General features: G+C 45.2%; 5 protein-coding genes across 14 annotated transcripts; 1 reads left to right on the top strand and 4 right to left on the bottom strand.

The window, feature by feature from the left end:
* Window positions 1–398: 398 nt before the first annotated feature.
* On the bottom strand, window positions 399–3,943 carry mpv17 (mitochondrial inner membrane protein MPV17). Of its 4 annotated transcripts, none has more exons than XM_061270152.1 (9): window positions 3,809–3,943; window positions 3,534–3,595; window positions 2,887–2,985; window positions 2,348–2,463; window positions 2,088–2,180; window positions 1,928–2,023; window positions 1,323–1,355; window positions 1,196–1,248; window positions 399–754 (listed from the first exon to the last, which is right to left on the bottom strand). In XM_061270152.1, the coding sequence occupies exons 3-9, from the start codon at window positions 2,957–2,959 to the stop codon at window positions 685–687; spliced, it is 534 nt and encodes a 177-aa protein (XP_061126136.1). In that variant the 5' UTR covers window positions 2,960–2,985; window positions 3,534–3,595; window positions 3,809–3,943; the 3' UTR covers window positions 399–684. The 4 variants fall into 4 exon arrangements, with proteins under 4 accessions (XP_061126136.1, XP_061126135.1, XP_061126133.1 ...); XM_061270151.1 differs by having other exon boundaries at window positions 2,887–2,977; XM_061270149.1 differs by having other exon boundaries at window positions 2,887–2,964.
* Window positions 3,944–4,016: 73 nt separating this feature from the next.
* Window positions 4,017–14,394, bottom strand: si:ch211-243j20.2 (uridine-cytidine kinase-like 1). Its single transcript, XM_061270146.1, has 17 exons — window positions 14,258–14,394; window positions 13,256–13,377; window positions 9,558–9,660; window positions 8,764–8,960; window positions 8,445–8,551; window positions 8,150–8,320; window positions 7,402–7,473; window positions 6,848–7,037; window positions 6,705–6,766; window positions 6,402–6,418; window positions 5,750–5,848; window positions 5,589–5,682; window positions 5,435–5,497; window positions 5,225–5,347; window positions 5,053–5,160; window positions 4,744–4,900; window positions 4,017–4,656 (listed from the first exon to the last, which is right to left on the bottom strand). The coding sequence occupies exons 3-17, from the start codon at window positions 9,656–9,658 to the stop codon at window positions 4,580–4,582; spliced, it is 1,638 nt and encodes a 545-aa protein (XP_061126130.1). The 5' UTR covers window positions 9,659–9,660; window positions 13,256–13,377; window positions 14,258–14,394; the 3' UTR covers window positions 4,017–4,579.
* slc30a2 (solute carrier family 30 member 2) lies at window positions 10,748–15,793 on the top strand. Its single transcript, XM_061270147.1, has 8 exons — window positions 10,748–11,009; window positions 12,914–13,125; window positions 13,197–13,343; window positions 13,424–13,577; window positions 13,730–13,946; window positions 14,091–14,196; window positions 14,272–14,406; window positions 14,493–15,793. The coding sequence occupies exons 1-8, from the start codon at window positions 10,927–10,929 to the stop codon at window positions 14,636–14,638; spliced, it is 1,200 nt and encodes a 399-aa protein (XP_061126131.1). The 5' UTR covers window positions 10,748–10,926; the 3' UTR covers window positions 14,639–15,793.
* Window positions 15,794–15,889: 96 nt separating this feature from the next.
* Window positions 15,890–23,491, bottom strand: gtf3c2 (general transcription factor IIIC, polypeptide 2, beta). 5 transcript variants are annotated; one of them, XM_061270137.1, is made up of 21 exons: window positions 22,831–22,953; window positions 22,608–22,727; window positions 22,206–22,298; window positions 21,555–22,017; window positions 21,224–21,348; window positions 20,983–21,155; window positions 20,825–20,898; window positions 20,665–20,742; window positions 20,492–20,590; window positions 20,194–20,421; window positions 20,010–20,121; window positions 19,827–19,944; window positions 18,670–18,701; window positions 18,464–18,593; window positions 18,250–18,394; window positions 18,011–18,172; window positions 17,841–17,919; window positions 17,637–17,768; window positions 17,280–17,483; window positions 17,076–17,177; window positions 15,890–16,454 (listed from the first exon to the last, which is right to left on the bottom strand). In XM_061270137.1, the coding sequence occupies exons 3-21, from the start codon at window positions 22,246–22,248 to the stop codon at window positions 16,230–16,232; spliced, it is 2,724 nt and encodes a 907-aa protein (XP_061126121.1). In that variant the 5' UTR covers window positions 22,249–22,298; window positions 22,608–22,727; window positions 22,831–22,953; the 3' UTR covers window positions 15,890–16,229. The 5 variants fall into 5 exon arrangements, with proteins under 5 accessions (XP_061126121.1, XP_061126123.1, XP_061126122.1 ...); XM_061270139.1 differs by lacking the exons at window positions 22,608–22,727; window positions 22,831–22,953 and adding an exon at window positions 23,351–23,491; XM_061270138.1 differs by lacking the exon at window positions 22,608–22,727 and having other exon boundaries at window positions 22,831–22,946.
* On the bottom strand, window positions 23,067–26,886 carry znf512 (zinc finger protein 512). 3 transcript variants are annotated; one of them, XM_061270143.1, is made up of 13 exons: window positions 26,624–26,886; window positions 26,300–26,351; window positions 26,162–26,223; window positions 25,744–26,087; window positions 25,549–25,677; window positions 25,335–25,459; window positions 25,161–25,247; window positions 24,989–25,087; window positions 24,374–24,736; window positions 24,205–24,309; window positions 24,082–24,144; window positions 23,906–24,004; window positions 23,067–23,733 (listed from the first exon to the last, which is right to left on the bottom strand). In XM_061270143.1, the coding sequence occupies exons 3-13, from the start codon at window positions 26,185–26,187 to the stop codon at window positions 23,431–23,433; spliced, it is 1,743 nt and encodes a 580-aa protein (XP_061126127.1). In that variant the 5' UTR covers window positions 26,188–26,223; window positions 26,300–26,351; window positions 26,624–26,886; the 3' UTR covers window positions 23,067–23,430. The 3 variants fall into 3 exon arrangements, with proteins under 3 accessions (XP_061126127.1, XP_061126129.1, XP_061126128.1); XM_061270145.1 differs by having other exon boundaries at window positions 23,431–23,733; window positions 24,208–24,309; XM_061270144.1 differs by having other exon boundaries at window positions 23,431–23,733; window positions 26,304–26,351.
* Between the last annotated feature and the right edge of the window lie 107 nt (window positions 26,887–26,993).

The raw sequence follows: 26,993 nt of genomic DNA, 5'->3' as shown, positions 1-26,993 counted from the left end.
GCCCCACCCCCCCACCCCCCTTCCCGAGTCCCCGACACACACTTTGTCCGCTTTGTCTTGACTCAGAGAACATCTTATCAACAAATGATATTTTTGGATACAATATAAAAATGAGCCGTTAGTGACGTGGGAGCGTCCAAGTGTTGAATCGCGCATACGCCAATTCTCACTTTCTCACAAACTCATGCAGACTTGCATGCCGACAACACGCACACACAGAAATTAAGTCACAGTATTCTTGTGCCTACTAAACATTTACAGAAGAGAAATAAAATTTTCATCAGTGGGTTGATGTGTGTCCGAGTACATCTGTGTGTTTGACTATGTAGATGCGCTTGAATGGATTTAATAGACATCTTTTTTTTACCCGCCTTTTAATGTATAGTTGCAAAACCTACTCAAAGCAAATATATTTTTTTATTTACAATGACCTTGGCCTTACTACAGTATTCAAAATAAGGACAATTTTTGAAATCGGCCAACACAAAGAATTAAAACTTGCGTGTGACGACACTGTTTTGTTCAACCCGGGGGTGACACTAACGGGGAAGCGTGTGTTTGTGCGTGTGATTTCCAAAATTATTTGTGTTAAATGTGACGTCCAGTCATGGCGCCGTGAGTCAGTCTGGTGAGGAGCAGCACTCGCGTCGGAAGAAAAATAAACAAAATGGTGGTCGTGGCTTATCACATGGTGTTGGCCTTCCAGGTCAAGTAGGAGTTCCAGCCCACGGCCACTACCTGGACCACAGCCAACCTGAGAGCGTCATAAAGACCTTCAGATTCCAAACATCAACAAAAAAAAAAATCTCCTGAATTAGCCATGTGGGGGGGGGGGGGGGGTTAATTTGAGAGGAGACTAAGGGCAAAGCTTGAGCTAACAATAGCGTGGGTATTTATTTGCGGCGTCATATTTGATTTGGCAGGAGAATGAAGGCAAAGATTGGAAAGTACATGTTAGTGGGGCCAGCTATCATGAGCATGTGTTTATTTGCAGGAGGGGACAATTATTCTAGAGGAGATAATGGGCCATGTGCAGCAAAGTGGAGACTACAGACCATCAAGTTTCCAAAGCAATTAAAGAGCATCAGGGTCAGCTATCATTCTGATGTGTGTTTTTTGTGTGAGGCAGATATTATCCGTGAAGAGACTAAGGGCAAAGTGCAGCAAAAAGGAGAACGTGGAGTACATTACTGACCTGTGGTGCAGTGGGACGAAGTAGAAATTGGCCATCTGCACCGGTGGCCACAGCTGACACACAAAGCGTTGGACATGAACGACAATAGTGACTTTTAAATAAATGGCAAAAGAAAATGTAAACTTACATAATAATTGGAGATCAGTGCATCTGTGTAGTCCTGTGGTGACATCACGACAACGACATTAGCGTAGAAATACACGGACCCGCGGCGAGCGTGTCGTGTAGTTGAAGGTCACAGCGTGTACGCGAGGAAATGGAAAGTTGAGCATGCAAGACTTTGCTATCAGACTAAAACATGTTTCTAATTATCACCTGACACCATTTGTATTATTTTCACGCGCCGTTGCGGACGCCGACATGATTTGGGAAGGCGAGCAATATTACAATGAAGCGCCGAAGCGTTACATTCAAGGTCACGTCTTCACAAAGGGAAACAGTGTAGCCGTTGCTTCGTACGCAACTCTTTCTAATATTCCGACGGAGTCCGAAAAGTTATTTTGCCGTTTAATTCCAACAGCGCCAGTGCCTGTTTGATCAGCATCCTCTTGTCATTTGCTTTGTGTCCCGCGTGACATCACCGGGAACACGTCCCGCCTCCCAGCGTCAATAATTGAGCAGAGCCGTGTTTGAACGGCCAGCGCAAACACAAACACACGCATCTTTTGGCTTTGGCTGCAATGGCGCCGTTACTTTTGTTTTTGGCCATGAGTACAGAGACTAATATCTCACCCGGCGCAGCTTGGCAACGTTCTGCTCCACGCTCAGCCCGTTCAGAACTCCCGAAAGAGCCAGGAAAGCTCCCAAGAAACATGGAGCAAAGCAGAACTGGACACAACAAAAGATCATTCAATAAAGACTTTAAAATATATTCATAGTTTTGTTCCTTTACCTGATCAATCATCATCTTCTTCATGGCTGCACTCTTGCTTCCTCCTACCACCAGACGGTCCAGAACTTTGTACCAGCTACCGATGACCGGGCCCTTTAGACCGGAAAGGTATGGGATTGTTCTAGAGTGCACTCATTTACCAGGGGTCATTGACCTCATTTTCAAAAATGACAGAGGCCGACTCACTATATAAGCCACTAGGGTGTAATTGCCAACACAGTACACATTGTCAGGGAAGGGGTATGAGTTTGGACCCTCACCACAAAGAAGAATCCAATGCTCATCATCTTGCCGGTGCGGCGAACGTCGTGATGAGCGAGTCCACGTCGCTCGATCAGCTGCTGCGAGATAACGTCGCCCACGCCCACCAGCGAGCCTGCACAAACAAGAGTCAAGTAGCCTGGATTCATTCTTTACATATTGTTATGACTGAGATTCTACACAGACAAGGGAAATAAATATTTTGTAATGTAAATATAATTTAGAATGACTTTTATGTCACAAAGATAGAAAATTCTTACAAAAAAAATGGGGATTTAATCCTGTTTTTAAATGTTCTCAAAAAAAAAAAAGTCCATTTGAACCACAAGTCTACTACAATGTCGCCGTCTAGCGGTCAAAAGCTATACTGCAGGGGAACTGTCCAATTACGTTCCAATGTTAATCTGTGGCAAGTCCCCCTCTGCCTTTGTTGACATTCCAAAGTTCAGTTCATATTTTTTTCCATTACTTACAGTTTTTTTTTAATGAAAGTAAACATGGTAAATTTGTATTTTCATATCTGGTGCACTGTTCTCACCGGCTGTCACAATCTGCACAGTCCAGGGGCGTCTTGCCATCAGGGCCTGGTAGGACCGCCACAGGCCCGCCATCCTCACTATCAAACAAAACTATAAATCTGTCATCAAATATGCGCTTTGGTTAAAAAAAAAAAAAAGCAATTTATGGAATTTAAAACAAATTCCAGATGTCATGAAATAAGCATCATAGCAACGTTAACCTGAAGAGACTAGTTAAGAACGTCTCAACGTGACTCCACTCATTTTAGGCTCCAAATAAGTGACGTTACGTCGTTTAGTCAATTAACTTGTTAGACTGGCGATGAAACGCATCCATCAGAAGATCAAGAATTTACGGCAACTACAGTCCGAATATAGGAAAACTTTTTGAACAGAACCACAACGCCGAATGAAAGAGCGGTTTCTAAAACCAAGAGGGGAGACTCCATTTTCAAGTGACCAAAAAGTGCGTTTGCAAAAACAATGCATCGATTTTGAATGTTGCTGTTTCGGACGGACATGTCGGCGGTGTCACGTGCTGCTCCAGGTAAACTGGAACGTCACTTAGCTGGACTAGAACGTAACATTGCAGAAACTTTGTTTAAGTTTCTCGCTCGAAATGTGTTGAATAAACGTCATGGGGGAAAGGAGTGAAATGTGTACGTACCCTTTTGTGATAAGCTTCACTCAGTGGAAGCTGATGATGCGTTCGCGTACCTTCGCGCACTCCTTGAAAAAAACTGAAAAACAAATACACGTAACACTTTCATTAGTTGTGAAAGGTATTGTAAATCAAAACCATAAGGCAATCCGAGAACTATCTGCCAGGTGTGACAGTGAGTACAAATTCGGTATTTCGTAGAACTTTAACGTTCCAGGAAAAAAAAAGGTGAAATAGCCCGAAAAAACTGAAAACATAATGAGATATGGATCTGTTCCCACCTTTTAACACGGGAATCTTACATGCACACCACACGCTGTAGGGATTCTTTCCTACAGCCTCTGAAGGCCACACGTCGAGCCTCCTTCCGTCACTTCCGATGGATTAAGACGAGCCACAAAGTACATTGACCCCTGGTGGACAGGACCGAACATTGCAAAACCAAATCTCATTTGTCGTCTGAGCATGTGATGAAGTTTTTAAGACTAATAAAAATGTGAAAAACAAAGATTTTATTTGACTTAATATTCAGAATTGCCTTCAAGTGCGCTCAAGTGGAGCAGAGCATATCGAATACAGCCTCTCATATCTTTGTGTTCTCACCAAAAAAAAAGAAAAAAAAGCCATCATATAAAATGTAACACTGGTCGAGTAACGTGGCTGTAAAAAGTCAGTTGATTTTTCAATAAATTAAAATATTCAAAGTGGCAGCAAATGTGATCGCAACATGTTGGAATTCCAAATAGTGGAGAATAGAACATTTGATAAGTCTTTTTGCCAGTTTGGCTCGATAGTGTCGATGGGGATGAAATAATAAAAATGGCAACAGCAGAACTAACGATCCTTTTGTAACGACTTAGCTTGGCTCAAAGAATGTAGTAAAGGTTACAAATATGATACAACTACAATGAAAGGCACCATAAAATGCATACGGAATGTTAAAAGTACAAACAAATTGTTTTGTAATTCAAGTACAAATAATTCATAATTCTTTGAGGAAGCTCTTCAAGTATTGAAAACCTGGGAAGCTCTGTGATTTGTTTTCGGGTCCGTCACAAGTCCATCCCGTCGTCACTTTCGCACCAGTCTGAAGGGGCATCGGTGCCAAAGTAGCGATCGCCAAAATTACCTTTGAAAGAGAACCGTGACACTTTTCAAGAGGAAGATTATGTCATGCCGACAACTCTTTTTTTTTTTTTTTTTTTTAATCTCTCACCGATGCCGGGGATGATGTGGAACTTTTCGTTGACCTCTTTGTCCACGGCGGTGGTGATGATGCGCACTTTGGGGAAGGCGTAAGCCACCGAGTGGACGCCCATCTCCGCCATGAGTAGCGAAAGCAGGAAGATCTTGTCCTCCGCCACGTCGTGGTCCTTTCGCCATACATACGCAAAATATTTGACTTTTTTTCCCCCTCCCATCCTCTTTCTCACGCCTGACCAAATTCCCCCTTCAGGTTTCTGATCAGAGTAGCAGGTGCTTCCCCCTGCTGGCCAGGAGTTTGGATGACAATCCGCAAACTCACCAGCAGAACTCTGATGGCCATGAGGGCAGCGGCGCCAGTGGACACGGTGCTGTCCATCAGGATGACAAAGTCCTCACTGATGTCTTTAGGCAGCCGTAGGTAGTGGAGCTGAATTGTATGTTTTGAATCATTAATTAAGAATGTCACAACGGAGAACATCACGGTGGTTTACCTCAGGTTCGCCTGTGTCGTGGTTGGTCTGAATGAGGATTTTGCCCAGTCGGATGTCTTTGCAAACAGCCATGAGCGCCTGCTCCATGGTTTCGCCCGCTCTTAGGATGGACACGCCTGTTATCTAAACAACAACACAACTCAACCATGAGTCTGATTTGATGACATAGCAAATCTCGTGGGATGGTGGTGGTGGCAAATTTAGACTTACTCTTTTACCGCTAAGTCTCCTGCCGTGGTAGACGCTTCCCTGAGGAGTCTCCACAGATGTGGGCTGGAGAAAAAAAACAAACAAAAAAAACAAGTCGTCGTTATCACTTCTGCTCAACGGCCCAATGCAGTCACTTTGGAAAACCAAAACAGACCTTGAGGGGCAGGAAAGAGAGGGCGTGCTCGATCAGGAGTCGCATTAATCTTTTGGAGTAGAAGACAAACTCGTCGCGGTTGGTCTCTCTGTTTCTAATGAAGAGATCACAGGAGGTGGTAGTAAAAAAGAAAAACAGAGATGACTCTTTGTGCTAGCTACCTGATGATGGTGTGCATGCCGCGCACCTGCGGGGAGCTCTTCAGGACGCTCAAAGTGTCGGGCAGAGGCTGACCCTGGTGGGCCGACGCCAGAGCAGACCTGAAAAACACGTGTTTAGTTTGTCATTAGCATTGGACTGACATTAGCATCCTTTTTTTCTATGAAAAAAAAAAAAAAGCCAACATACTGCTTGGTCATGTTATAAGTTATTTAAAATGCATTTGATACTTTTTTCCCATCTTTTTAAATGGGAATTTAAATCTGGTAGTATTACTATACTGCTTTATTCTCTTCTTACCAGTAGGTGTCACTGTGGCTCTTTAAATGCAATCCATTCAGACAGTCCGTTTTATTTTAATTTTTTTTTTTTGCCAAAAGCACGCCATAGACACCAGGAAGCTCTGAAAATTTATATTCTATGTTATTTAAAGGCAGTTTGACATCTGCCAGCGCACCTTGGCTCAAAGAAGGATGATGTGACAGGAAAGTGATGCAGAGGACAGGAGGAGAAGAAGAAGGAGAAAGTCGAATAGCAGCTGTGATGGAGCCAAGTTTCGCTTTAAAAGTCTGTTTGAAATCTGAAAGGGAGTTCAATGAGTTTCATTTGAAAGCTTTTAACTTGCGTGGAAAGTAGGAGGAAAAAGATTTGTACCTCACGGTGATTTCACGCTGGGGTGGTCGCAGGGTCAGGCAGGGTGAGGGCGACGTGCACATACAAGGACACACACACACACAAAAAAGCAGGAAGGTTAAGTCACCGGCAACAAGCCGCCTGAGGTGTGTGTGTGCGGACGATTCATCCGTGAGGGGGTTGGGGTGTGTTGCGTCTCGCTATTTAATCAGGCCACCGAGCATTTACATCATCACGTGCCCTGTAATATTTGTTGGAGTGATGTAGCAATAATAGCTCATGAATTCTTAATGAATTATTGACAGATCAAGTTGTTGACATTACCTTCTCCAGCTGACTGTGCACATGTTGCATGATCAAATCCAGCGCCACAAAGTTGTCGCCACCTGTGGACGGAAACAAACAGCGTCTCATCTGGGTGTCCATTTTCGACGCGGCTCGAAAAGCTCAAGCGGCGGTGAGCCCACCTCGGGGCACCACGATGTCGGCGAGCTGCACGGTGGGCTCGATGTACTGCTCGAAGGCCGGCTTGACGAACTTGTTGTACTGCTTGATGATGCCGCCGATGTCGCGGCCGCGCTGCGACACGTCCCGCTTCAACCGGCGAGTGAGCCGGATGTCCGAGTCGGTGTCCACAAACACCTTCACGTCCAGCAGCTGGGCCACAAAATTCATATCATATTTCTGCTTGTGGTGACTAGTCCAGGTCCATCAAATCTCATGGGAGCATGCAAGTGTACCTAATGAAGTGTACGCTATCTCCCAGCAGTGCGCCTCATTAGCATATCATTGCACTGCCATCATTGTGACTAGTAAGCACCCATGTCCACTGAACGCCATTCGTCACCACCCAGACACGGGTCGTTATTAACTGCCATGGAGGAGCATCCCAAGGGAGACTGTGCGCTGGACCGTGGCGATAAGGCCGGCAAAGCACACACTCCCCCAACGCGGTGTGGCTGGACACAGTGTTTTTTGCGAAACACACACACACACACAAAAAAAGAAAAAAAAGACCAACCTTAAGCAGTTCCTTGTTGGCGAAAGCCAGGATGCCCTCAAAGATGACGACATTGGCCCCGTACACAGTTTTCTGAAAAAAATAAATAAAAATTGTGAAGCATCACATTGGACACTTAAGACTGCAAATCAGTTTTTAGTAAGCTAGCAAGTGTAACTCAAGCAGATAAATTGTCTTTCAAATGATTTCATGCTTCCTTTAAGATAACTGCATGAATAATACGAAATCAAGTGTTTTGCCGCACAAAGAACACGCTGTAGCTCCGAAGAGAAAATGGTGGCCAAGGCATATGGCCGCCAAGAGCCAGCTTCTCCATCAGTGTCGCGCGGGAGTCGATAAAGCTGACCGACGACGAAGCAGCCGGCGCTTTATGCGAATTGTAAAGAAACCCAAGAGTGTTTATCGACCGCTTCATTTTGTGTGTGCGCGCGTGTGTGTGTGTTTAAATGAAGGAGGGGAGGAAAAAAAACAACGAGTGGCATCCTTGAGGGGAGAGATGGGGGTTGTTTCAAGTTTTTAATTACCAGCAGCCGCTGCAAAACGCTCGTAAAAGGATTTGTGTGTGTGTCGACAGGCCATTTCCCATGAGGCTTTGTGCCTTTCAGCCATGAAATTACATCGGCAAGTAATAGAGAGCAGTCGTCGCAGCCGGATTGATTCCCGAGTGCGTGCGAGCGAGTGACAGAGGGGCTTGGCGCTAACGTTCTGATCATCAGCACACGGTTAGCGCCGTCGGTGGGACACTCACCCATTCTTTGCGTCTGCAGTGAGACGTGAAGTCATACACGGGGACTTTGATGCTTTTTCCTTTCTTGAGCTTTCGCAGGACGCCGACCAGCAGCTCAAAGTCGAAGGCGTCGGGGTGGTCGAAATTGTACTCGTTCTTAGCCGCTAGCTCCTGCTCTTCTTTGTTCAGCACCTTGTCGAACAGCACAAGCGATTTACTTGGGGTCTACTTGTGCGCTGACTTCATTGAATTCTTCGTCACAACGTAGCATCGGAATAGGGGGTGTGTCGACTTTTGTCACTGTTCCATTGAGTACCTTGTAGAAGGAGTCCATGGAAAGCAAAACCACCCAGGGTACGTCGAGCGCCTCGATGATTTTGTTGGCTACTGTTGTTTTCCCAGACGCACTTCCTCCACATAGACCTGAGGGAGGAATAACTCTAAATAACAGCGTAAAAGAACCCCAGCAGCTGGGGAATCAACCGTAAACGTGTGTAATGCGCTTTAACGTATCCACACAGCTTGGGGGGGGGGGGGTGGGGGGTCCCACAAGACGGCACTGGAGAACATTATTTGATACATTCAAACCCTTTCACATATTTGTATCTAACAAACTTCAATCGCCATTTTCTCACCAATAACGAAGGCCTCCTTGAACGTGGTGCCGGTGAGGTTGTACCAGGGGGGCCTGCCGGCCGTGTAGATGGTCCTCTTGCTGGTCCTCAGCAACGGGGGCTCCGTTTGGGACTGGTTGGTGGTGCGTTTATGGGGAGACAACGACGGTGTCAGGGGACAGCAGCGAGGGACGCAGCCGTCCAGGGAGTCTTCACCACTGATGTTTCGACACAATTCAAAGACAAAAATTGTACTTTTGAATTGAAAATGCACGTGTGTGCAGAAGCGATGAGGCTGCACTGAAACTTTTTGCCATCAGATCTGCCAAATGTGCTCAGAGAAACCCCACACTGCTCCTTTGCAGGCTTTTTTTTTTATCAATTGTGCAACTTTAGGTTCCACAAAGGCTTTATTTAAAATTGCATTCAAAAAAATACTTTTGATGATCATAATTGAAAACTTTGTGGGACCTGCTGCTGCTGTTCCTGTGGAGACATGACAGGAACTCCGTTTACTCGAGGATCTCTGTCCTTCCAAAATAAATAAAAAATCTCCACAGTATTTCTGCTGTCGGTGCGTTTGAGGGAGAGGGTGGTAGGATGAGCCGACCCTCCCCAGGAATACGCAACGTTGCCCAGGAGGCAGTTGACAGGTGGGGCCGCAAGTCGCATGAGTAAGGCTGTCATCACGCGGCAGAAGATACAAGGGCTAGCCAGCCACGTTAGCCTGCTGACTCCCCACGCCTGGCTAGCCGTTTGCGCTCTATTTCGGCGTCACAACCCGGTACTAGCACTAGTCACGTTTCCCACACTACCTGTCGGAGCTGGACATGCTTCTGTCAGAGGCTTTCACGCCATCGGAGGGAGGAAACAGCTTCCCCGGTTCTGGATCGCCCAACGTGGAGTTCATGTTCATTCCTGCACGGAACGGCGCGGAACACAAACAGAGATGACGTCATGACGTACTAGCGCGTAATGACGTAGCGTACTTCAAGTGTAGTGGGGATTAATATGACCTCGGAGAAGATTGAGCGAAGTCTTCTCGTGGACTTTTAATTACATACGGAAAATATGTGTGTATATTTGTATTTATTAACACGAGATATATGACTTATACGTATACTTAACATAAAAATGTGAGTTTCAACAGGTGGTTGTGATGAAGATATAAAGTGTACAATTTACCCCAGTGGCCCTGAACAGAGCATCCGCAAACGCCTCCGATGTAATTTATGCGACGTTCAATTGCACCAATTTAGTGTCGTTTTTTGTTTACACAGTTATGAAATTATCCACAAGCAAATTTAATTTACATAGCTATTAAAATTAATTGCAACACATAAAATAAAGACAGATTTTAAGATTAAGATTTTACATTTTACAGTAAAAAAAACAAAATATAAAGTGAATTTAAAAAAACAGTACATTGAATCTTCGATATTTACTACTGCTAGCCGATATATATGCAAATCTACTTTTACCATCAATCGCGCTTTAACTCGCATAATAACTTCAGTTGACTTTTAATTACAGTAAAACTGCCAACGAGGTGTACACAGTACACAAAGCAATAAAAAAAAACATGTTTACATTTATTGCAACCATAAGAAACGTCACGTGTACTATGGATTCTATTGCTGACTCTGTTTTATTTACCCTAATTTTTCAAGTTGTGGATAGAAGAAATATTAGTTAATAATTGTTTTATAGAGGTGACATTGGCAGACAAATCCTGTTGGATTCATTTTGTATACATAAATGAATAAATAAATTAAATATATGTGGCCTGTATTGCCAATAAAATGTCTCCTCGCGCGCTATTGGACATGCTGCGCAGCACTGAGGCTTGACTTAGTCGCGTCCAGATGCCCGCAGTGAGCACTGTGCTTTCTTATGGGCTTCTGGGTCAACTGCAGCCCAATTTATTAAAATAATAAACTTTAAAAAAAAAAAAAAAAAAAACTCTCACTTTCCGCGTGCGCCTCCTCCTCCAACCAAAACTCAGCAATGAAGCTTTTTCTGCTGCAAGCTTCCTGTAGCTCCACGAGGACTTGCCCCTGCCTGCAGCGCCACTGACTTTGTCATTGAGCGCTACCGAACCCGGCCTACTGGACCGACTGGTTTTACCGTCCCGGGCAGCACTTACGGACCATCTCCCTTTCGCCAGAATAACCCCGCAGCCTCATGGATGTAAAGGCGTCAAGTTCGGAGAAGTCTCAGCTGATCCACGACAAAAACCACAAGACGTATTGCGAGCGCGTGCACAGGTGGGAGACAGACTATACACACGCACGCACGCGCTTTTTTTACGCCCGGTTGCGCGTTCATTTGCACGCGTGGCTCTTCACGCTGCGTGACAAATGGTTGGGCACACCTGACTGAGAAAGTCTGTAAGCCCCCCCAAAAAAAAAGCATAGAGGGAAATTATAAGACTAAAATGTTATAATTTACCGTGATGAAATCATTTAGTTTTGATGGGAATATTAATTCTCACTTCTGATTGAAATGGAGCACTAAATAAAACAAAACTGTTATTAATTGTATTCATTAGCTTGTAAAATGCTGCAATGATTAATCGTGAGAATTTCCGTTGTAGTCATTCTATCGAATATTTTTGAGCAGGATTTAGAAAAATGCACAACAGAAATAGGCCTAATCATTTTCAACGCAAGAAAATACACGTTTTATTTTCCTTTTAACAGATCAAATGTGCATTTTGATTCTGCAGTAATTGTACATTAGAAGGGAAACGTCCCGTTTATTAATCACAACGTGCTGATGGTACATTTACAAAACGTTAAAAAAATTAAAATAGCTATTATGCATGGCTTCGTTTTCACTTATTTTATTTCAAAAATGACGAGACTGAGACATGTGCATGCGCGCGCGTACACGCACGCGAGGTGCATCTGGCACCACATTTCATGCACCATTTGCAACGCGCACGGCGCGCGCGTACTGCCTTGACTGACTGCTGCACTTTTTGCTCTCCTGAGCAGAAATGCTGTGTGTTCCTTTTATTTTCCAATTAAATCTCTTTTGCACTTTTTACATTTGGATGATTATTATGAGTCGTTTAAAAAGGGAATTATATAACTAGCGCACTTCCAGGAACCTGCAACGTTGCGGCTCCAATAATGAATCCCCTGCAGCAAAATATGAAGACAAATATTTCACCTTTTGCCTATCATATTATGATTAATACATTTTACTGTTTGGGTTAGCAAATTGGGAAACGTCTTGTTTGAAGTCTAAAACACCAAGTCATTACAATATATGACAAAATATTCAGAATTAAATTTCCTGAGAGTGTGAGAGAGAGGGGAGGTATGAAATTCCATTAATTCCTTCCTATCCGCCTAAAAAGTTGTTTATGCTTAGGAAAATTAAACTCTTTGATATAGAGAAACATACAAAATGGCACAACGGAATAGTTTGTGCATCTTTATTTGATGAACTCGAAGCTAATGATTCTGCTCCTTCTGCTGTGCCCTTCTTGGCCACAAGGAGGCAGTATAATTGTAAATGACTCAGAAAGATGCTGTAATAAAAGTATGTTTTGATAGAGGATAAAGAAATATGTGCTTGAGTATTGTTACAAATATCTATTTTCTACCGTTTGTGTTCTAAAATGCATCTCTTGATGCTAAAAACTAGCATTAAGCAACATTGTTTGGTTGTTTTTATGTGTTATTTTCTGTTTTATTTTGGTTTGATCTTAAATTTCAGCTTTAAACAGTTTGAAGCCTCTTATGAATGAAATGTCAAGCCACCAGTTTATTAGGAACAGTCTATGGAATACGCAGTGACATTAAGAATATCGCAGGAATTTTGCTTTTAGCAGAATTAGACAAAAATAGAACACCAATTGTGTGTACGTGTGTAAAATCGTGGCGCTCCTGCGTGACATTAAGTGTGTGTGTGTGTGTGTGTGTGTGTGTGTATGTGGTTCTCTCAAGTGAGTCCAAATGAGATTTATTCCGCCTCATTAAACATCATCCATCATCATGGAACCTCTAGCCCATCAACTTCCCACCCCTTAATACACACACAACAATGTGTGTGTGTTTGTTGTAAAGTGAAATGAATAAAAAAATAATATGAATGTATTAGTAACGGTGAATGGAATTAAAGTATAACCTACTAAATAAATCAATCAATCTTTGTGCAGTTCCTTCCCAGACCCCAGCGAGCGCTTCCCTGACCTCCCTCTCAAGAATGGCGGCGTGGCGGGCAACGTGGATCCCAAGCGGCTAGCCGGTGGCCACTGCCACCGCCGTCCGGTTGCAGTGGCCGCCGGCGGAGAAGACACCATGTTGGCTAAAAAGAAACTATACCTCGCATCTGCAGTATGCCTCGTCTTTATGATCGGCGAAATCATTGGTAAATACCGTACATGAATAAATTGCGACTTCTTCATCGCCAGATCCAAAGAAACGCGTGTGTGTTTTCAGGAGGCTACCTTGCTCACAGCTTGGCCATCATGACTGACGCGGCCCACCTCTTGACTGACCTGGGCAGCATGCTGGTTAGCATCTTCTCCTTGTGGATCTCCTCCAGACCCGCCACCAAGAACATGACCTTCGGATGGCACCGCTCAGGTGAGATCACCACCGACTCCAGCTCACATTCACCCTGATGAGGACAAACACATTTTTTTTTCTGTCTCCGTCATGCCTAGAGATCCTGGGTGCATTTTTATCCGTCATTTCCATCTGGATGGTGACGGGCGTGCTGGTCTACTTGGCCATCGAGAGGATTGTCCGCAACGACTATGAGATCGAGGGTCGCGCGATGCTGCTCACATCCGCCTTTGCGGTCATAGTGAACATCTTGTGAGTTTCCGAGTCACTTGGGAAAATGAATTGCATACAACTAATGTACAGGATCAATTATAGTCACCACCAACAGTTATAGCGCCACCTGTTGCTTCGGCATGCTATCGTCCAGCCGGTGAGATCTTTTGTGTTTTGGTAACCTTCGTCAGCATGGCGTACATCCTACATCACTCCACCACCTTCCACGCCCACGGCCGCGGCTACCAGCACATCGACGAGGCCCAAAGCCCCCAGGCCCCTCACAGCCATTCCCTCTTGGGCGGCGCCCACGGCAGCACCAGTGTCCGGGCGGCGTTCATCCACGTGGTCGGAGACCTGCTCCAAAGCGTCGGCGTCATGGTGGCCGCCATCATCATCTACTTTCGGGTCAGACCTTTTTTTTTTTTCTGTAATCGGTCGGCCATGAATGGATCACCACGGATAAATTAATCGTGGCACCTTCAGTCTTTATTCAAACTAAAATAAATAATAACTAGCTGACAAGAGTTTTTTTTTGTGTGTCACTGGCAGCCTGAGTACAAAGTGGTCGATCCCATCTGCACCTTCCTCTTCTCCATTTTTGTTCTGTGCACTACTTTCACCATCCTCAAAGATGTCTTCAGGGTACTCATGGAAGGTAGACAGCTTGTCTCTTACACACTTTTGGAAGAGCCCACAAAGCCAAAAAGCAAATTTACCTTTTTTTTTGCAGGTTCTCCCAAAGGCATCGAGTTTAAGTCAGTGAAGGAAGTTCTGCTGTCGGTGGAGTCGGTCCGCTCGGTCCACTCGCTGCACCTCTGGGCTCTCACGCTGGGACAGACGCTGGCCTCCGTCCACCTGGCTGTCGGTAAATAGCAACAATCGGCGTCAAAGAGCAAAATGAGAGACGAGCGTTAACATACCGACTATGTCTGTTGTGCCGCGCCGATCCAGACCAAGACGCCGACTCACAATCGGTCCTGCAGGAGGCCTCGGAGCTTCTCCGTACCAAGTTCGGCTTCCACAGCGTCACCATTCAGGTGGAACGCTACCACAGCGACATGCTAAGCTGCCAACTCTGTGAGGACCCTTTAGACTGAGCCCTGGAAAAAAAATCTCCGCCAATTCATGACACCAAGCTCTCAAACTGCAGAATGTCCACCAACGTCGAAACCAAAAGAGTCCCTAGATGTACTGTGTTGTTTGCACGACCGTTTAAAAAGAAAAAATGCTGACACCTATGATGGTGCTGATGTCATTGATTACGTGGGTCCAATTATCTTTTAATACAAGACTATTCCAATGCAGTCATCAGTGCCGATTAATATTCCTGACCATCAATTTTTGTGATACTTGGAAAGTACCGTAATCGCTATGGATCAGTAAGACCTGATCACAACTGCTCAAACTCACTGCCTAACTTGTCTTAAGGAAGACAAAGCCACTGCCATTTATCGTAAATGATTTAATACGATGGCTAATCGTCATGACACGGTTGATTTGCATTTTTTTTTTCCCCCTATAAAGGGCTGCATTTCATTTATGTTTAAAAAAAAAAAAAAAAAAACACCAAAAGCAATTAAAGCTCCATTTTGGGATCAACCAATTGAGCCACTTGACTAGGTACACCAGTAAAATGGCTTCCAACTTTGTTTATAAATGACAAAATATTACAGTTATAATACAATCAAAATGAGATTATTCACGTTGGACTGGTGAACCTAATGAAATGTCCATTTTTGTGTCATGAAACGTGAAATGTTTGTCCACAAGTGCAATTGAGGTTTGTCGGTTGTTTGTCGTCTGCATGTTTGTTTGTGTGATCGATTAAAACAATGGAAAAATCATCTTCGTTTAAAAAAATAGAGAATCAAATCAATAAAGCTTGCACAGTCCCTCTTTTACCACGCAACGGTACATCCCGGTATTCCAAGATGTCCGACCACCGCGTTCATTTATTTCTTTTTAATCGAAACAATGAGCTGTTTGGTTGTTGGGATTGATCGATTCTATGCTTGCATGCTCGTCAGCTGTGAGTCTGTAATGTTGTGCTCAAGTGCCAATCACACACGGGCGGGGAAAATCCCTGAAATAAGACACACAGTGAATGTAACGTATCCAATTTTTGTGAATGCTCCGTGCCGTGTTGTCTGTGTAAATATTGCCTACATGTGTAAATACACTTTCTGTCCTTGTGTGACGTTTGCGTGTTGTCTTTTGTATCACTTCACGGAATAAAACATCCCACAAGATGACGGAATGAAATCTTTTAAACTCTGGGGAAAAAATATAAATATTGAGCCAAGACCCAAATGAATAATAACGAGGTGTAAATAACAAATGACATGAGCCAATGTTCAAAATTGACTTTATTAATCCAGCAAAAACAATGAATAGAATAGAAAAAGGTTTACAGTTGGTTTTCCATAAGAAACGCTAAAATTTCAAACAGCATTTGACTAGAAATGCGTATACGTTCTGTACATAACATTTGTGATAATGAAGCTATTTTCTGTTAAAAAATATACAACATTTGGCCAAATAAAGGTGCGTTCAAGTAATTCCGTAACTCAAGTCGTCCAGAAAACTTTCTTTTTTTTAATATTTAGACTTGCTGTAATGGGATGAAAAAGACAAAAACAATGTGTCGTGGTCTTATGGGATCCTGGGGGACATCCGGGGAGGGATGTCCTAGAGGCCCACCTGGGGAATGTCTTGGGAGGTGTCTGAGGGGACATCCTGAGGCACGTCTTGGGGGTCATCTGGGGAGACCTCCAGGGGGCCACTGCAGGCCCGGTGGATGAGGTTTTGCACGCCTTTGTTGTTCATTCCACTGATGCAGTGGAGGCGGACCAGGCCAGCTTGGCCCCCCGATGCCATCCACATGTGGCAGCTCAGGTTTGGACTGAGACGCACCTGAGAGAAGTGAAGGGGGTCGTGGACGAGTTTTGAAGAGATGAAGGTGGCGGGAGCAAATTTCAACCCGTAAATATCCGACAGAATTCTGTCATGCTGGGCAAACTCCCATTTGGTCACTTGTAGTTATTATGAATACATTATATTATATATATATAATATACAATTATAATTTTATACAACTTTCTATGTTTTTTGTAACCGCACCTCAACCCGGATTTTTGTGACAAAATGAAATATTTGTATAGAGACGTTTGTTTGCATCTTTTTTGGTCCCCTTCAGTCCATTTTACTGTCGGGAAAAAAAAAGGCCTACTCTGGCCTTTTCTGTCTAATCCTTTTTTAAGACAAAACCCTGCAGCATTTTGCACCGCCGGGTTGTCTATCATCACTGCCCCGCCTCTCCTCCTCCTCCTCCTCCTCCTCTTCTGTTCAAACTAAACTCATTGAAAGCCTGAGCGGCCACCGCCGCCTTCAACCCCGGGCGACATTTTTCTTATTTTACACATCATTACACACAGGCACGTGCGCACCAGGAGGACGAGGAGGCTCTTGGTCCATCGCTTGTTGTGGACTTGATCTTTTCATGTGCTGTTGCGTTGTGTTTGTGTGTGTGTTTACCTTGTGCAGTGAAGCCAAAGGCATCAGATCCAAATCGAGCTTATTGGTGAACTCTGTGTTTTTCATCCGCTTCCACAAGCGTCCATATTTGGTAAATAACTTCTGCAAGAGACCAAACAATTCTTGTTAATAATTTTGAACACTCAACCTGGCAGTTTTATTGAATACTAAAACCAGTCAGCAAATGTATTTAACACTGCCTACCATGTTATTGTCAGCGTGGTGAAGATAGTACTTCCTCTGTGCGTCTTTGTATGACTCGTAGGGATGCGCTCCAGTCTCAGCTTTCCCGCCGCCACTCGTTCCTTCCTCTGCTTCATCCTCCTCCTTCCTCTCCTCTTTGCACACTTCCTGTTCCTCCTCATTCGCCTCTTCACCGTGCAGCTCCATAGAAGTCATGTAGATGGGCTGAGGAGACAGAAGTGTCTTAACAGGTGCTAAGGAATATTTGAAATAGTGTCTTCATACATTGAAATATATTCCAAGTATAGGTAAGTTTGAAAACATTTTTCCCAACATCACCGATTTTCACTGTAAATGCTCAGGCAGGGGTCAACTTACAAATCTCCTCTCCACCGTTTTTTTGATGTACTGAGGAGCGCCGTCTATCAAGGGCGGCAACATGCACAAGATGACATCGCCGATCATGTCTGCCGTCAGGAAACCGTGGAACCAATCAGAGTAGGAGGCGGACTGCGACGAGAGAGGAAGTCACGAGACAGCGTCGAGACGTGGTCCAAATGAAATATGAATACGGTGACAGACCCAAATGGTGGTCAGCCTGGGTACGGCAAAGTAAGACTGCATTTGGTGATCTAAGTAATGGACTCCATTTCCACTGTTGCTGGAGGACAAAAAAAAACAAAAAAAAAAACATATCCAAATAAACTCAAACATCCCAGAAATAAATATTCAAGGAAATACGAGTGTGTTACGCTGCAAAGACGGAATCCTGGGCCCATAGAAGTCCTGGTGCATTGGCGGGCCAGCAGATCTCATTAATCAGTGAACGTTTGTGCACCGTGACAGGCCCGTAGAGCCTGCGCAGATCCCACGTCTTCAGGAGGCGGTCCTCCCCGGCCGTTGCCACAAAATGTCTGCCACAAAAGACGATGTGGATTCTTGAGAGCTTGGAAGGTTTGATGCCGTCATGGCGGGTGAGGGATCTGCTTACCTGCTGGCGGGACAGAACGTGAGCGCTCGCACGGCGTGCTCGTGAGCGAGGAAGCATTTGTACGGCAGCAAGCTGGGAGGGTCATGTGACTCTTGGATGCGTAAATAGGGAGATTTGGTGTTCAGATCCCACAGACCCACCAAGCCTTTAAGAAGAGAAGACACATTTCAGATTAAAAAAAAAAAAAATTCCATGCAAGTGTGAAAAAAGGTACCGTTGTAGAAGCCAATGGCGATGAGGTCGTGCGGTTTGACAGGCAGCCAGTCCATAGACAGAACCTGGCCACTGCTCTCCGGGGGAGGAGCCTTCAAGGAGCCCAGCTTCAGGGTGACCACGGGATGAGGCTGCAGGGAAGAACCGGGCCCATTAAGTAAACAACGGGAGAAGGGCGTCATCGAAAACAAGAGAGCACTCACTCACCTTGTAAATTCTCGGTGACTGGCTGGCGTCGCCTGCCGAGTTAAAAATCACATTTAGTCACACCGCCTACACGTGGAGAAAACCATACTATTCTAATTTTTTTTCCTCTTCTAAACTCAGCTATATTTTGTACTTGTCTGTTGGTTCAAATTGACTGACGGGATAAGCGCGAACAGCGGTGTAAATTTCACAGCTTTGCCACGCTAACAACCAGCCGTGTAATGCATCTTCTTTGTCATTTCAATTATAGATCCCACTCTGATGGGGGAGAAATAGGAACAGTCAATTACTCCTGAGCCGCCGAGCACCTTTTGTCTTTTACAACTCCCCCCCTTGCTGTTTCCACCTCCTCTTCCTCCTCTCTTTCACGCCTCATTCATTCATGGGACAAGAGCATTTGTAATGAGCCGCTGTTAGCGTCACTTCTGCTCTTTTGCCACTCTCTGCCTTCTGGGATGCTTCCCTGGATTTATTTTTTTTTCTCCAAGATGTCCTCAAGCAACATCTGTTCACCAAAGCATACATTTGGTATAACGCACACGCGCGCACCGCATAAAATTCAGTAAAGTGTAATATTCTGTGTGTGTGTTTATGGAGCCGAGCTAATGCGCGCAAGTTATGCTTGGAGGCGGCGAGCTGATGGAGTCGCTCAATGACCCATTTCTACAAAATAAAATGGAAAGGAAAGGCCATGGTCTCATCTGATTATCTCTGACACACAGACGCAGCATAGGTAGACGCGTGTGCAAGTCATTTATCGACGCCGCACACTTTCTGAGGGTATATGACGCTGAGCCGACGCCACCGCAGGCGCCGTCATCACACTAAAAGCGAGTAGGCCGGCACACCGTTAAATAGATAAGACATTAGATAGTGTGTGACGCCCTCAAAACACCCACCCGCCCGAAGCGGGTCAGTTAATTGAAGATGTGGGCAGTTGCAAGTGGTTTGACTTGACAGCGATGCTTGTGTGTGATTGATGATGAACATATCTAATCCTCATATATGCTAGGAGCTAAAAAAAAAACATTTTGAGGGGACTGCGGGAATTTGTGGACTCTAAATGTGGCAACACTGCTCTCTGCTGGACAGAAAGGTATACTGCAGTATTTGTGGGGTGGAAATCAGAAAAGGTGGGAAGTTTTTTCTGATTTTACCTGAGTCTGTGTGCTTTTGGCTAGCGCGCAGGGCATCAGGATGGGGCAGGCTGTAGATGGTGACCACACTCATGGAAGTAGCAACGGCCAGGAGACCAAGTCTCGGCAATAGGGGAGCCTTGAAAAAAAAAAAATCACGAGTTAATACACAGTGTAACATATGTGGGAAAAACCTCCTCTGACCTTTCTCTGGGAGGTTGGCAACTCCCAACCGCCTGATGGACACCACTTCAAATGCCAGATGAAACCTTTGTCCAGGGCCAGCCCGTAGGCTAGGCTAGGCTGGGAGTCTGGCCTGCAGAAGAGCAGGAAGTTAACATAACATAAAAGTTGTTTTAAGGCCATAGTAGCTTGATGAAATGCAGACCTGGTGTTGTACTCCAGTGTGCCCACATCCCACAGTTGAACCAACGCCGGTCCGGAATAGGTTTTGTGAAAATAGTGCTGCTCCTCCATGTCCTTGTGGCAGGCGACGGCCAAGTACTGCGAAGCCACCGCACAATCTGGCGTTGGGCACCACTCCATGGCCCACACCGGCCCGCCGGTGAACAAATGCATGTCCCAGCACTGCGGGTGGGCGGGTAGCGATTCAAACCTGCACCGAAGTGTAAGCAGTCGTTCTGATCTGATCACACGTAAAGCGAGGCCGGCGAGTATGTTTGTACCTGTTGAGTCTCTGCAGCGGCGTCTCCTTTCCGCAACCGTCCCTGGACACTTTGAAAGCAGCCGAGAGACGCTCCTGAGGTAGATAGGACTCCAGTTGACTGGGGAAAACACACGCTAACGTCACTTTTACAGATTTTTAAGATGGCTGCTGTCGCACGGTGAAGGGAAGCACCTGGAGGGCACGCGATGCCAGACGCTGGAGGAGGGCAGCCACTCCGGAAACACCCAGCTACAGAGTTGCATGTCACGACTGTGAGACAAAAAAAAGATGGATTTATATTTTTAGGCACAAAACTGGTCAGATAAAGTGAGAACATCCAAGCAAGACTTACAATTTCTTGTGAGTTTTGACGGTTTCCAAAATGGCGCCAAACAAGAGGGCGGGAACTTGGAGTACACGAGCAGTCTGGAGGAGAAATTTGTTTTTTATAATTAGTCCCGAATATGGTCGGTTCCCGTCTTAAGGTGGAGGTAGAACCAAGGCACTAACAGTGCAACTGTATTTTTCTTTGTGATATTCCGAGTCGCTCAAGTCGTCTTCATCCACCTCCACCTCTTCCTTGTCTTCCTCCTCCGATGCCTCGGCTTCCGCGAGCTCGGGAACAAAGTCCTCATCTTCTGCAGCGTCACCATCCGAATATTTTCTCTTTCTGCCTCTGCGGCCTTGGTTGCGGATCAAATGACATTTGCTTATGAAAATGTACGTGGCTCGCAGTATTATCTCGTTGTACCTTTTTCCTCTTGAGGACTATTTTCCTTCGTGGTTTCCAATGCCGGCTTGGGGATGGCTTCGTTTGGACCGTCAAGGGAAGAATTAGTTCCCTCGTTCACCATCGCATGGAGGAACTTAATTGCCCTAAAATGTTTTTGAAGTGACGAGTAGACATGTAGAAGGTCTTTCCATAAAAGTCGGATTTGAATGAATCTTAATATAATTCATTGTAGTCAGAAAGGTTGTTAAAACTGACAAGGCTGTTTTTATTTACCCCAATATAAAAAATCGTTCTCGAGCAATTATTGTAATAACATGACAATGTCATGTTTTTGCTCTCAGTGACTCACATTTTAGCAGCACTCCTCCTTGGGCGCCCTCCTGGTGACAACACCTCAGGTTCTTCTTCTTTAATGGTCTCAGTTGGTGTGACAGGCTCTACATCCACTTTCTGCTTTTTCACGTACTTCTTCTTTGGCTTCGGCATCCCATTCTCCAAAGACCCCTCAGTGACAGGCGAGGGGGAATCGTTCGTATGGGCCGACACGTCCCCGTTGGCCACGTGAGGTGATGCGGAGACTTCTGCGCCCACCAGCGTATGCTTTCTCGGACGTCCTCCTCGCTTGGCAGGCGTGTTCTTGGGAGTTGTTGCCGCCGGCTTTGCCGGGGGCTTCCTCGCCAGCACTTCCTCATCCTTTGATTCCTCATTTGTTTCGCAGGTCTCATAGTCCCGTAATCTTATGTTCTTTTTACGTTGCCGACCTCTGGAGGAGGGTGTTAAATCGAAGAAGGGCTTAGACGGCAACTCTTGACCTGTTAGATAAACGTTGTCATTCTATTTTGTACATTCGATTCCATGTTTTAAGGGGACATACATGATGGAAATTGACTTTGGGTCTGGAGTAACTGCATACTCAGCAAAGGTGATGCAACCCAGTTGATTTTTAGCAATCTCGTTCTTTTGAAAATAAAAATAGTAAATTGTGGTTGAATATAGAAACCTTGCTCAGGGTCGTCAACATCTGGCACCTTTTCCTTGAACATTATCTTCTCAGACGTTCCGTCATGTGTGTCTTGTCACGTTGCCTGTCCAGCTGCAATGAAAACAAGTCACATCATTTCACACATACAAAATCATTTATTACACGACAGGTATTGATGCAAACTTTACAGATCCCACAATTGACGAGTCTTCAATGAACCTAACAAGTATAGTTTTGAAATGTAACTGTAATTTTGTATATAATAATTTACACTTCCTGTCAGGCATGTCCCGTCACGCGACTTGAGTTAGCATCCTTAGGCTAATGCTAACTTGGCGGTAGCTTGCCGGGCCGTCGTCAATATCTTTTATAATGCAGTACATTTGATAAACAATTCAAGTTAAGTCATAACAGACGCACCGAGATGTAGTTAAAAGGTCAGTTGGTAGACTCATCGACCGCCCCTTTTAGGTGGCGAAGGCAGACTATCCGCGTTCTGGTCCACGATGATCGAATCTGAATATGTGAGTTCGAGTCCCCCTCCCGGAAAGTAGAGCGTAGCAATTAGGTCTCTAAATATTTTGGCAACCACCTCATTGGGTCGGACACTGAAACAAATGAGTTTTTCATAGGAAATACGTACTGTCAGCACTTGTTTTGATTAAAACTCGCGCTCAGCTGCCTCGAGTCCGCCATGTTTATTGTAGTGGGAGAGGGGGGCTACTCACGTCGCCCCCTATCAGCGGAGAGGAGGACTGCAGCCTTTTCACACGCATGCGCACACTTCGGACACTCACTGGTCAAGACAGGTCAATTTTTGTTTTTTTACATTTTTTTTTATTGATTTAGTGATGCAAATAAACTTTTCTAGATCAAATGTTTGTGCTGATTCTGAATTTGGTTGAAAGTATTTAATGACATGTTTGAACAGGGCTGCCAAGCAAGAAGTATCACATGGCAAGTTTAAAACACGCAGTAAACTCAATCGATGTGTGTCTCTTATCTAAAGTTAAATGACCATTTTCTGTACACCACTCAAATCGAATCTGAGAGGCACATAAGTTTGAGCGAAAGTATTTTACAGCAAGTAGGTGAACACAAAGGGTGACATACATGAACACATTTGTACAAACAACAATCTCTCACCTTCCTTCTCAGCTCACCTGCACTCTCCTGGATTTATCAAGCCACTTTTTGTCTTTTGAAGGCCTCCAAGTGGAACTCCATTCCGGCCGATTGTCTCTCACTCCATCAGCACGCTGCTTCGTGTCGGGTGGAACCCGTCCTTGCGCTTCCCCTCCACCATCTTGTCGGCCTCCTCCAACTCAATGGGGGCCTGCTCGGCCCTCACGTCATCAACCAGCCACACGGGCTGGGCTGAACGCTCCACAGGTGTACACAGAAGCGTGAAAGGACGCTGCATCCGTGAAAGAGGATGATGATAATGATGGTGGTGGTCCACGATCTTCTCCTCTGTATGGTAGACCGTCTCTCTGGGTTGCCTTTTCAACTTCATGGTAGCTTTTTTGTTGGTCACAAACCATTCCTGGAGCATACAAGCGTATGATGTGACGTTTTCGTTTTTTGCTAGCATAATGCTAACACAAGATGCAAAACGCTATAGACGAGCTCACAGATAGCATGGATAATAGTACGTCCTTTTGAACTTCTAATGAACAGAGTCAGTTGATTTTTTAATGTAGAAATGCACGTGTTACCTGCGAATGCGTGGCGTTGATGTGATATTTCACACCGCTCTCCGAGTGAAACTCCTTGTCGCAAAGCAGACATTGGTACGTTCCCACCTCAAAGTCGCCCTGCACGGGAATGGTAGCATCAGCCTCGTTTGTTCATCACGCTGGGAAGAATCTAATATCTATAGAAGGTGACGCACCCTTGTACATAGCCCCAAGTGAGCCTTGAGTCCGGACACGCTAGTGTATGTGCATCCACAACCCTGAAAGACAATACAAAGTGCATTGAAGAGGACATCCTTTTTCAGAATAAATGAGCACACGACCTGGTTGGGACAGAGGAGCTTCTTGTGTAGCTTCAATTCATCCTTCCACTTCCTCAGCAGCTCCTGGCTGAAGGCAGGCAGGCCAGGTCGCAAGTACTTCAACTAAAAGCGAGACAACCCATTTAAGAAAAACCTGCCGTGAATAGCAAAGACAGATTTGATTGACCTTCTTGTCGTCGGGCACCAGGTCGGACTGAAAGGGCCTTTTGGGACAGTCTTTTGATGGGTCCTTGTTGGACATTTGTGCCATGTGAAAGTTGGCCAGCTGCGCCGAAGCCCGCTGGATTCTGCCGCTGGCTGTCTTCTCCGCCTCAGCTTGGCTCTGGACCTCCATCGCCTCATCTTGATGCTCGGGACTCACGGGGGTGTGCTCGGACTTGAGGTGGTACTCCAGGCCTGCTTTGGACTTGTATGCTTTCCCGCAATGCGAGCAGGTTAGCAGCATCTTGTCCAGTTCTGCCTGCTCCTTGCCGCACTTCTTAATGTGGTACATGTAACCCATGATGCTACTGAACGTCGCTGTGCAACCCTGGAAAACACGTAAAATCACAATATTTGGTCAGAATATTCCAGAATCCAACTACAGGTTCCTTGAACATAGCCTGCTGCAAGGCATTTTAGTTATGCACCATCTTAGACTGACCACTAGGGGGTGACTATGTAAAAGGAATTCATATCACTGAGCATTTGCCTGCCTGTGTATATACACAAACTAAATCCAATATAAAACAGAGAATCATCACAATTGTTAACAAAAGTGTTACAATACAATTGACTTTACCTCTTTGGGGCACTTGACTTTCCCCAACTGCTTCAAGATTTTCCTTAGTTTGTCTTTGAGGACACGCACGTCCAGGTCCCGGATGTCTTCCACTGACGGCTGGTGAAGAGGCGAGGCAACATTTACAACTGCCGTCTGATGCTGAAGTTTTTGGGCCACCCTCGGCACTTACCGGGCTGCCGTGGTCAGCCATGATGTGATACTTCATCCCCGTGGAAGACCTGAGCTGCTTCCCGCAGTGTTGGCACGTAAACGCTTGCTGCAAGTCACATCAGTCAACGACATCTATCGTCAGACATTTTATTATTAAAAAAAAATTGAAACATTAGACTTGAGGGGTGCAGACCAGTCTGCAGTTGTCCATGTGCTTCTTCAGCCCTTCCACCGTCTTCCTGCTCACACTTTTACATTTGGGACAGTTGACTCGACCTCTGGCAACGATCTGGAGTTGCCATTGCTCCTCCGGGCTGCCTGTGTTTAAAAATTAAAGATGGCAGACAAATTGTGGAATCCAGTTGACGATTTTAAACATCCATGTCAGTGCTATCAGTTAGCCCCACCTGGAGGATAAGTGGGGGGCTCCTTCTTGCTGGAGATCACTGGTGGCCTCTTCTGCTCTTCCTCACTAGGCTGAAGCGTGAAGACATCTGCGTCGTTTTGGACACTACCAACCATTGCTGCTACTGAATCTGAAGCATTTTATAGACTAATCAATATTATAAATGAAAGGAATTGGAATAATTGACAATAATTACCAGGCCTGCAGAATAGGTTTCTGCTGGGGTTCCAAGTCCGGTTTGGTTCTGAGGAAGGCAGCTTGCCAGCCTGATACTGGCCTCGGTTGTTGTCCCTGCCTGCCGTGACTGTCCACATGTCCTGCTGACTGGAGTGCCCTTCTTCATCTGGCCATAATTGTTCCTGTGGTGGTTCTCCACCTGGAGTCCAGGAGTGGAAGTTTCTGTCCTGAAACTGGGAGGTTCCTTTGCTGTGAGGCCACATGTCCTTCAACAAGAGCCTGGGAGGAAGCCTGACAACCTTGGCAAGACCGGAGCAGCTGGTGCTTGGATTATTTATAGAGACATTGTGAGGATTCTGGTACCTGATACAAACAATACAAAAGTGAGGATGTAAAGTCCTGAAAATACAAAAATTGAAACTTCATTGTCCTTGTACCTTTTTCCGGCGTAACCTCTCTTCATCTTGACTGCCTTTTTAGCTTCTTAAAAATCATCGCTCTAAAAAATGCACAATGACTTTACAAAACTAAGTTTCCATAATTTTCCACCTAAAGTTGCAAGCAATTGTCTTTACCTGCCTGATCAGATCAGAGGTGTCCCAATACTTTTGTCGAGTCCATTACGTTCTATGGTGAAAAACGTTTAATGAACCAAGACATCAAGATACAATATGACAGTTGTTTTTGTGGTTTTAAGAAATGTCCGATGCATGTGTATACTGTATTTCATTTCGGAGCAAAGCAAGTGTTGCGTTTACGTGCATACATGCATGTCGTGATAGGCGACACTCAACCTTCATATATCAATATGAGCGCAAAAGTCAACCTGACCAGAGTAAAATGAACAAATAAAAGGTCGAGGCGGACTGCAAAAGACATGCAAGGTGCGATCTGCTTACTTTAAACAATCTGCCATTATTGTTGTGGTTGAGGGGAAGGACGTCGAAGCAGCCGAGAGGCGGCGTCCGGCTTCCTGGAGACCGTAGCCGCCCGCCGAACCTCGGTGTCAGCCTGGCCTGTGGAGCAACGGATGAACAACAATAAGGCAGTTCCGATGCCAATGAGAGAGAAGATAGGATCGGAAAAGACGCGAGTGGTTCGTTCCACGGTGCATTTAAGTGCACGTCGAAGGAACGCCCTCTCGCGCCGCCTTCAAGTACTGTAGGAATTGTAAGTACTGTAGTCGTTTTAACATAAACAAAACACGCAATTTGACAAGCCCTTTATCAAAATATTCCTGGTTCCAACAGTCTGAAATTTTATTTACTA

This window comes from Syngnathus typhle, linkage group LG22 (genome assembly GCF_033458585.1).
Source record: "Syngnathus typhle isolate RoL2023-S1 ecotype Sweden linkage group LG22, RoL_Styp_1.0, whole genome shotgun sequence".
Lineage (NCBI taxonomy): Eukaryota > Metazoa > Chordata > Actinopteri > Syngnathiformes > Syngnathidae > Syngnathus > Syngnathus typhle.
The sequence above is the reverse complement of the archived record's forward strand: the minus strand, read 5'-3'. Positions and strand labels throughout refer to the sequence as shown.

Bases quoted from the DNA above. Each gene is read 5' to 3' on its own strand.
- mpv17 (XM_061270152.1), bottom strand. From the start codon at position 2,959: ATGGCGGGCCTGTGGCGGTCCTACCAGGCCCTGATGGCAAGACGCCCC. The intron at 2,464-2,886 runs GTGAGAACAGTG...TTGTTTGTGCAG, and splicing joins TGTGCAGATTGTGACAGCCG to GCTCGCTGGTGGGCGTGGGC. The intron at 2,024-2,087 runs GTAAAGGAACAA...TGTTGTGTCCAG, and splicing joins AGAAGATGATGATTGATCAG to TTCTGCTTTGCTCCATGTTT.
- si:ch211-243j20.2 (XM_061270146.1), bottom strand. From the start codon at position 9,658: ATGAACATGAACTCCACGTTGGGCGATCCAGAACCGGGGAAGCTGTTT. The intron at 5,498-5,588 runs GTCTGTTTTGGT...TTTTTTCTCCAG, and splicing joins TCTCTTTCCTGCCCCTCAAG to CCCACATCTGTGGAGACTCC. The intron at 4,657-4,743 runs GTGAGAGATTAA...TCTCTTTCAAAG, and splicing joins CCACATCATCCCCGGCATCG to GTAATTTTGGCGATCGCTAC.
- slc30a2 (XM_061270147.1), top strand. From the start codon at position 10,927: ATGGATGTAAAGGCGTCAAGTTCGGAGAAGTCTCAGCTGATCCACGAC. The intron at 13,126-13,196 runs GTAAATACCGTA...GTGTGTTTTCAG, and splicing joins TATGATCGGCGAAATCATTG to GAGGCTACCTTGCTCACAGC. The intron at 14,197-14,271 runs GTAGACAGCTTG...TTTTTTTTGCAG, and splicing joins CTTCAGGGTACTCATGGAAG to GTTCTCCCAAAGGCATCGAG.
- gtf3c2 (XM_061270139.1), bottom strand. From the start codon at position 22,248: ATGTTCAAGGAAAAGGTGCCAGATGTTGACGACCCTGAGCAAG. The intron at 21,349-21,554 runs GTGAGTCACTGA...AAAACATTTTAG, and splicing joins AGGAGGAGTGCTGCTAAAAT to GGCAATTAAGTTCCTCCATG. The intron at 20,899-20,982 runs GTTAGTGCCTTG...TTTCTCCTCCAG, and splicing joins AAGAAAAATACAGTTGCACT to ACTGCTCGTGTACTCCAAGT.
- znf512 (XM_061270143.1), bottom strand. From the start codon at position 26,187: ATGAAGAGAGGTTACGCCGGAAAAAG. The intron at 25,460-25,548 runs GTGGGGCTAACT...TTTTAAACACAG, and splicing joins GCCCCCCACTTATCCTCCAG to GCAGCCCGGAGGAGCAATGG. The intron at 25,248-25,334 runs GTCTGCACCCCT...TGTGACTTGCAG, and splicing joins ACATGGACAACTGCAGACTG to CAAGCGTTTACGTGCCAACA.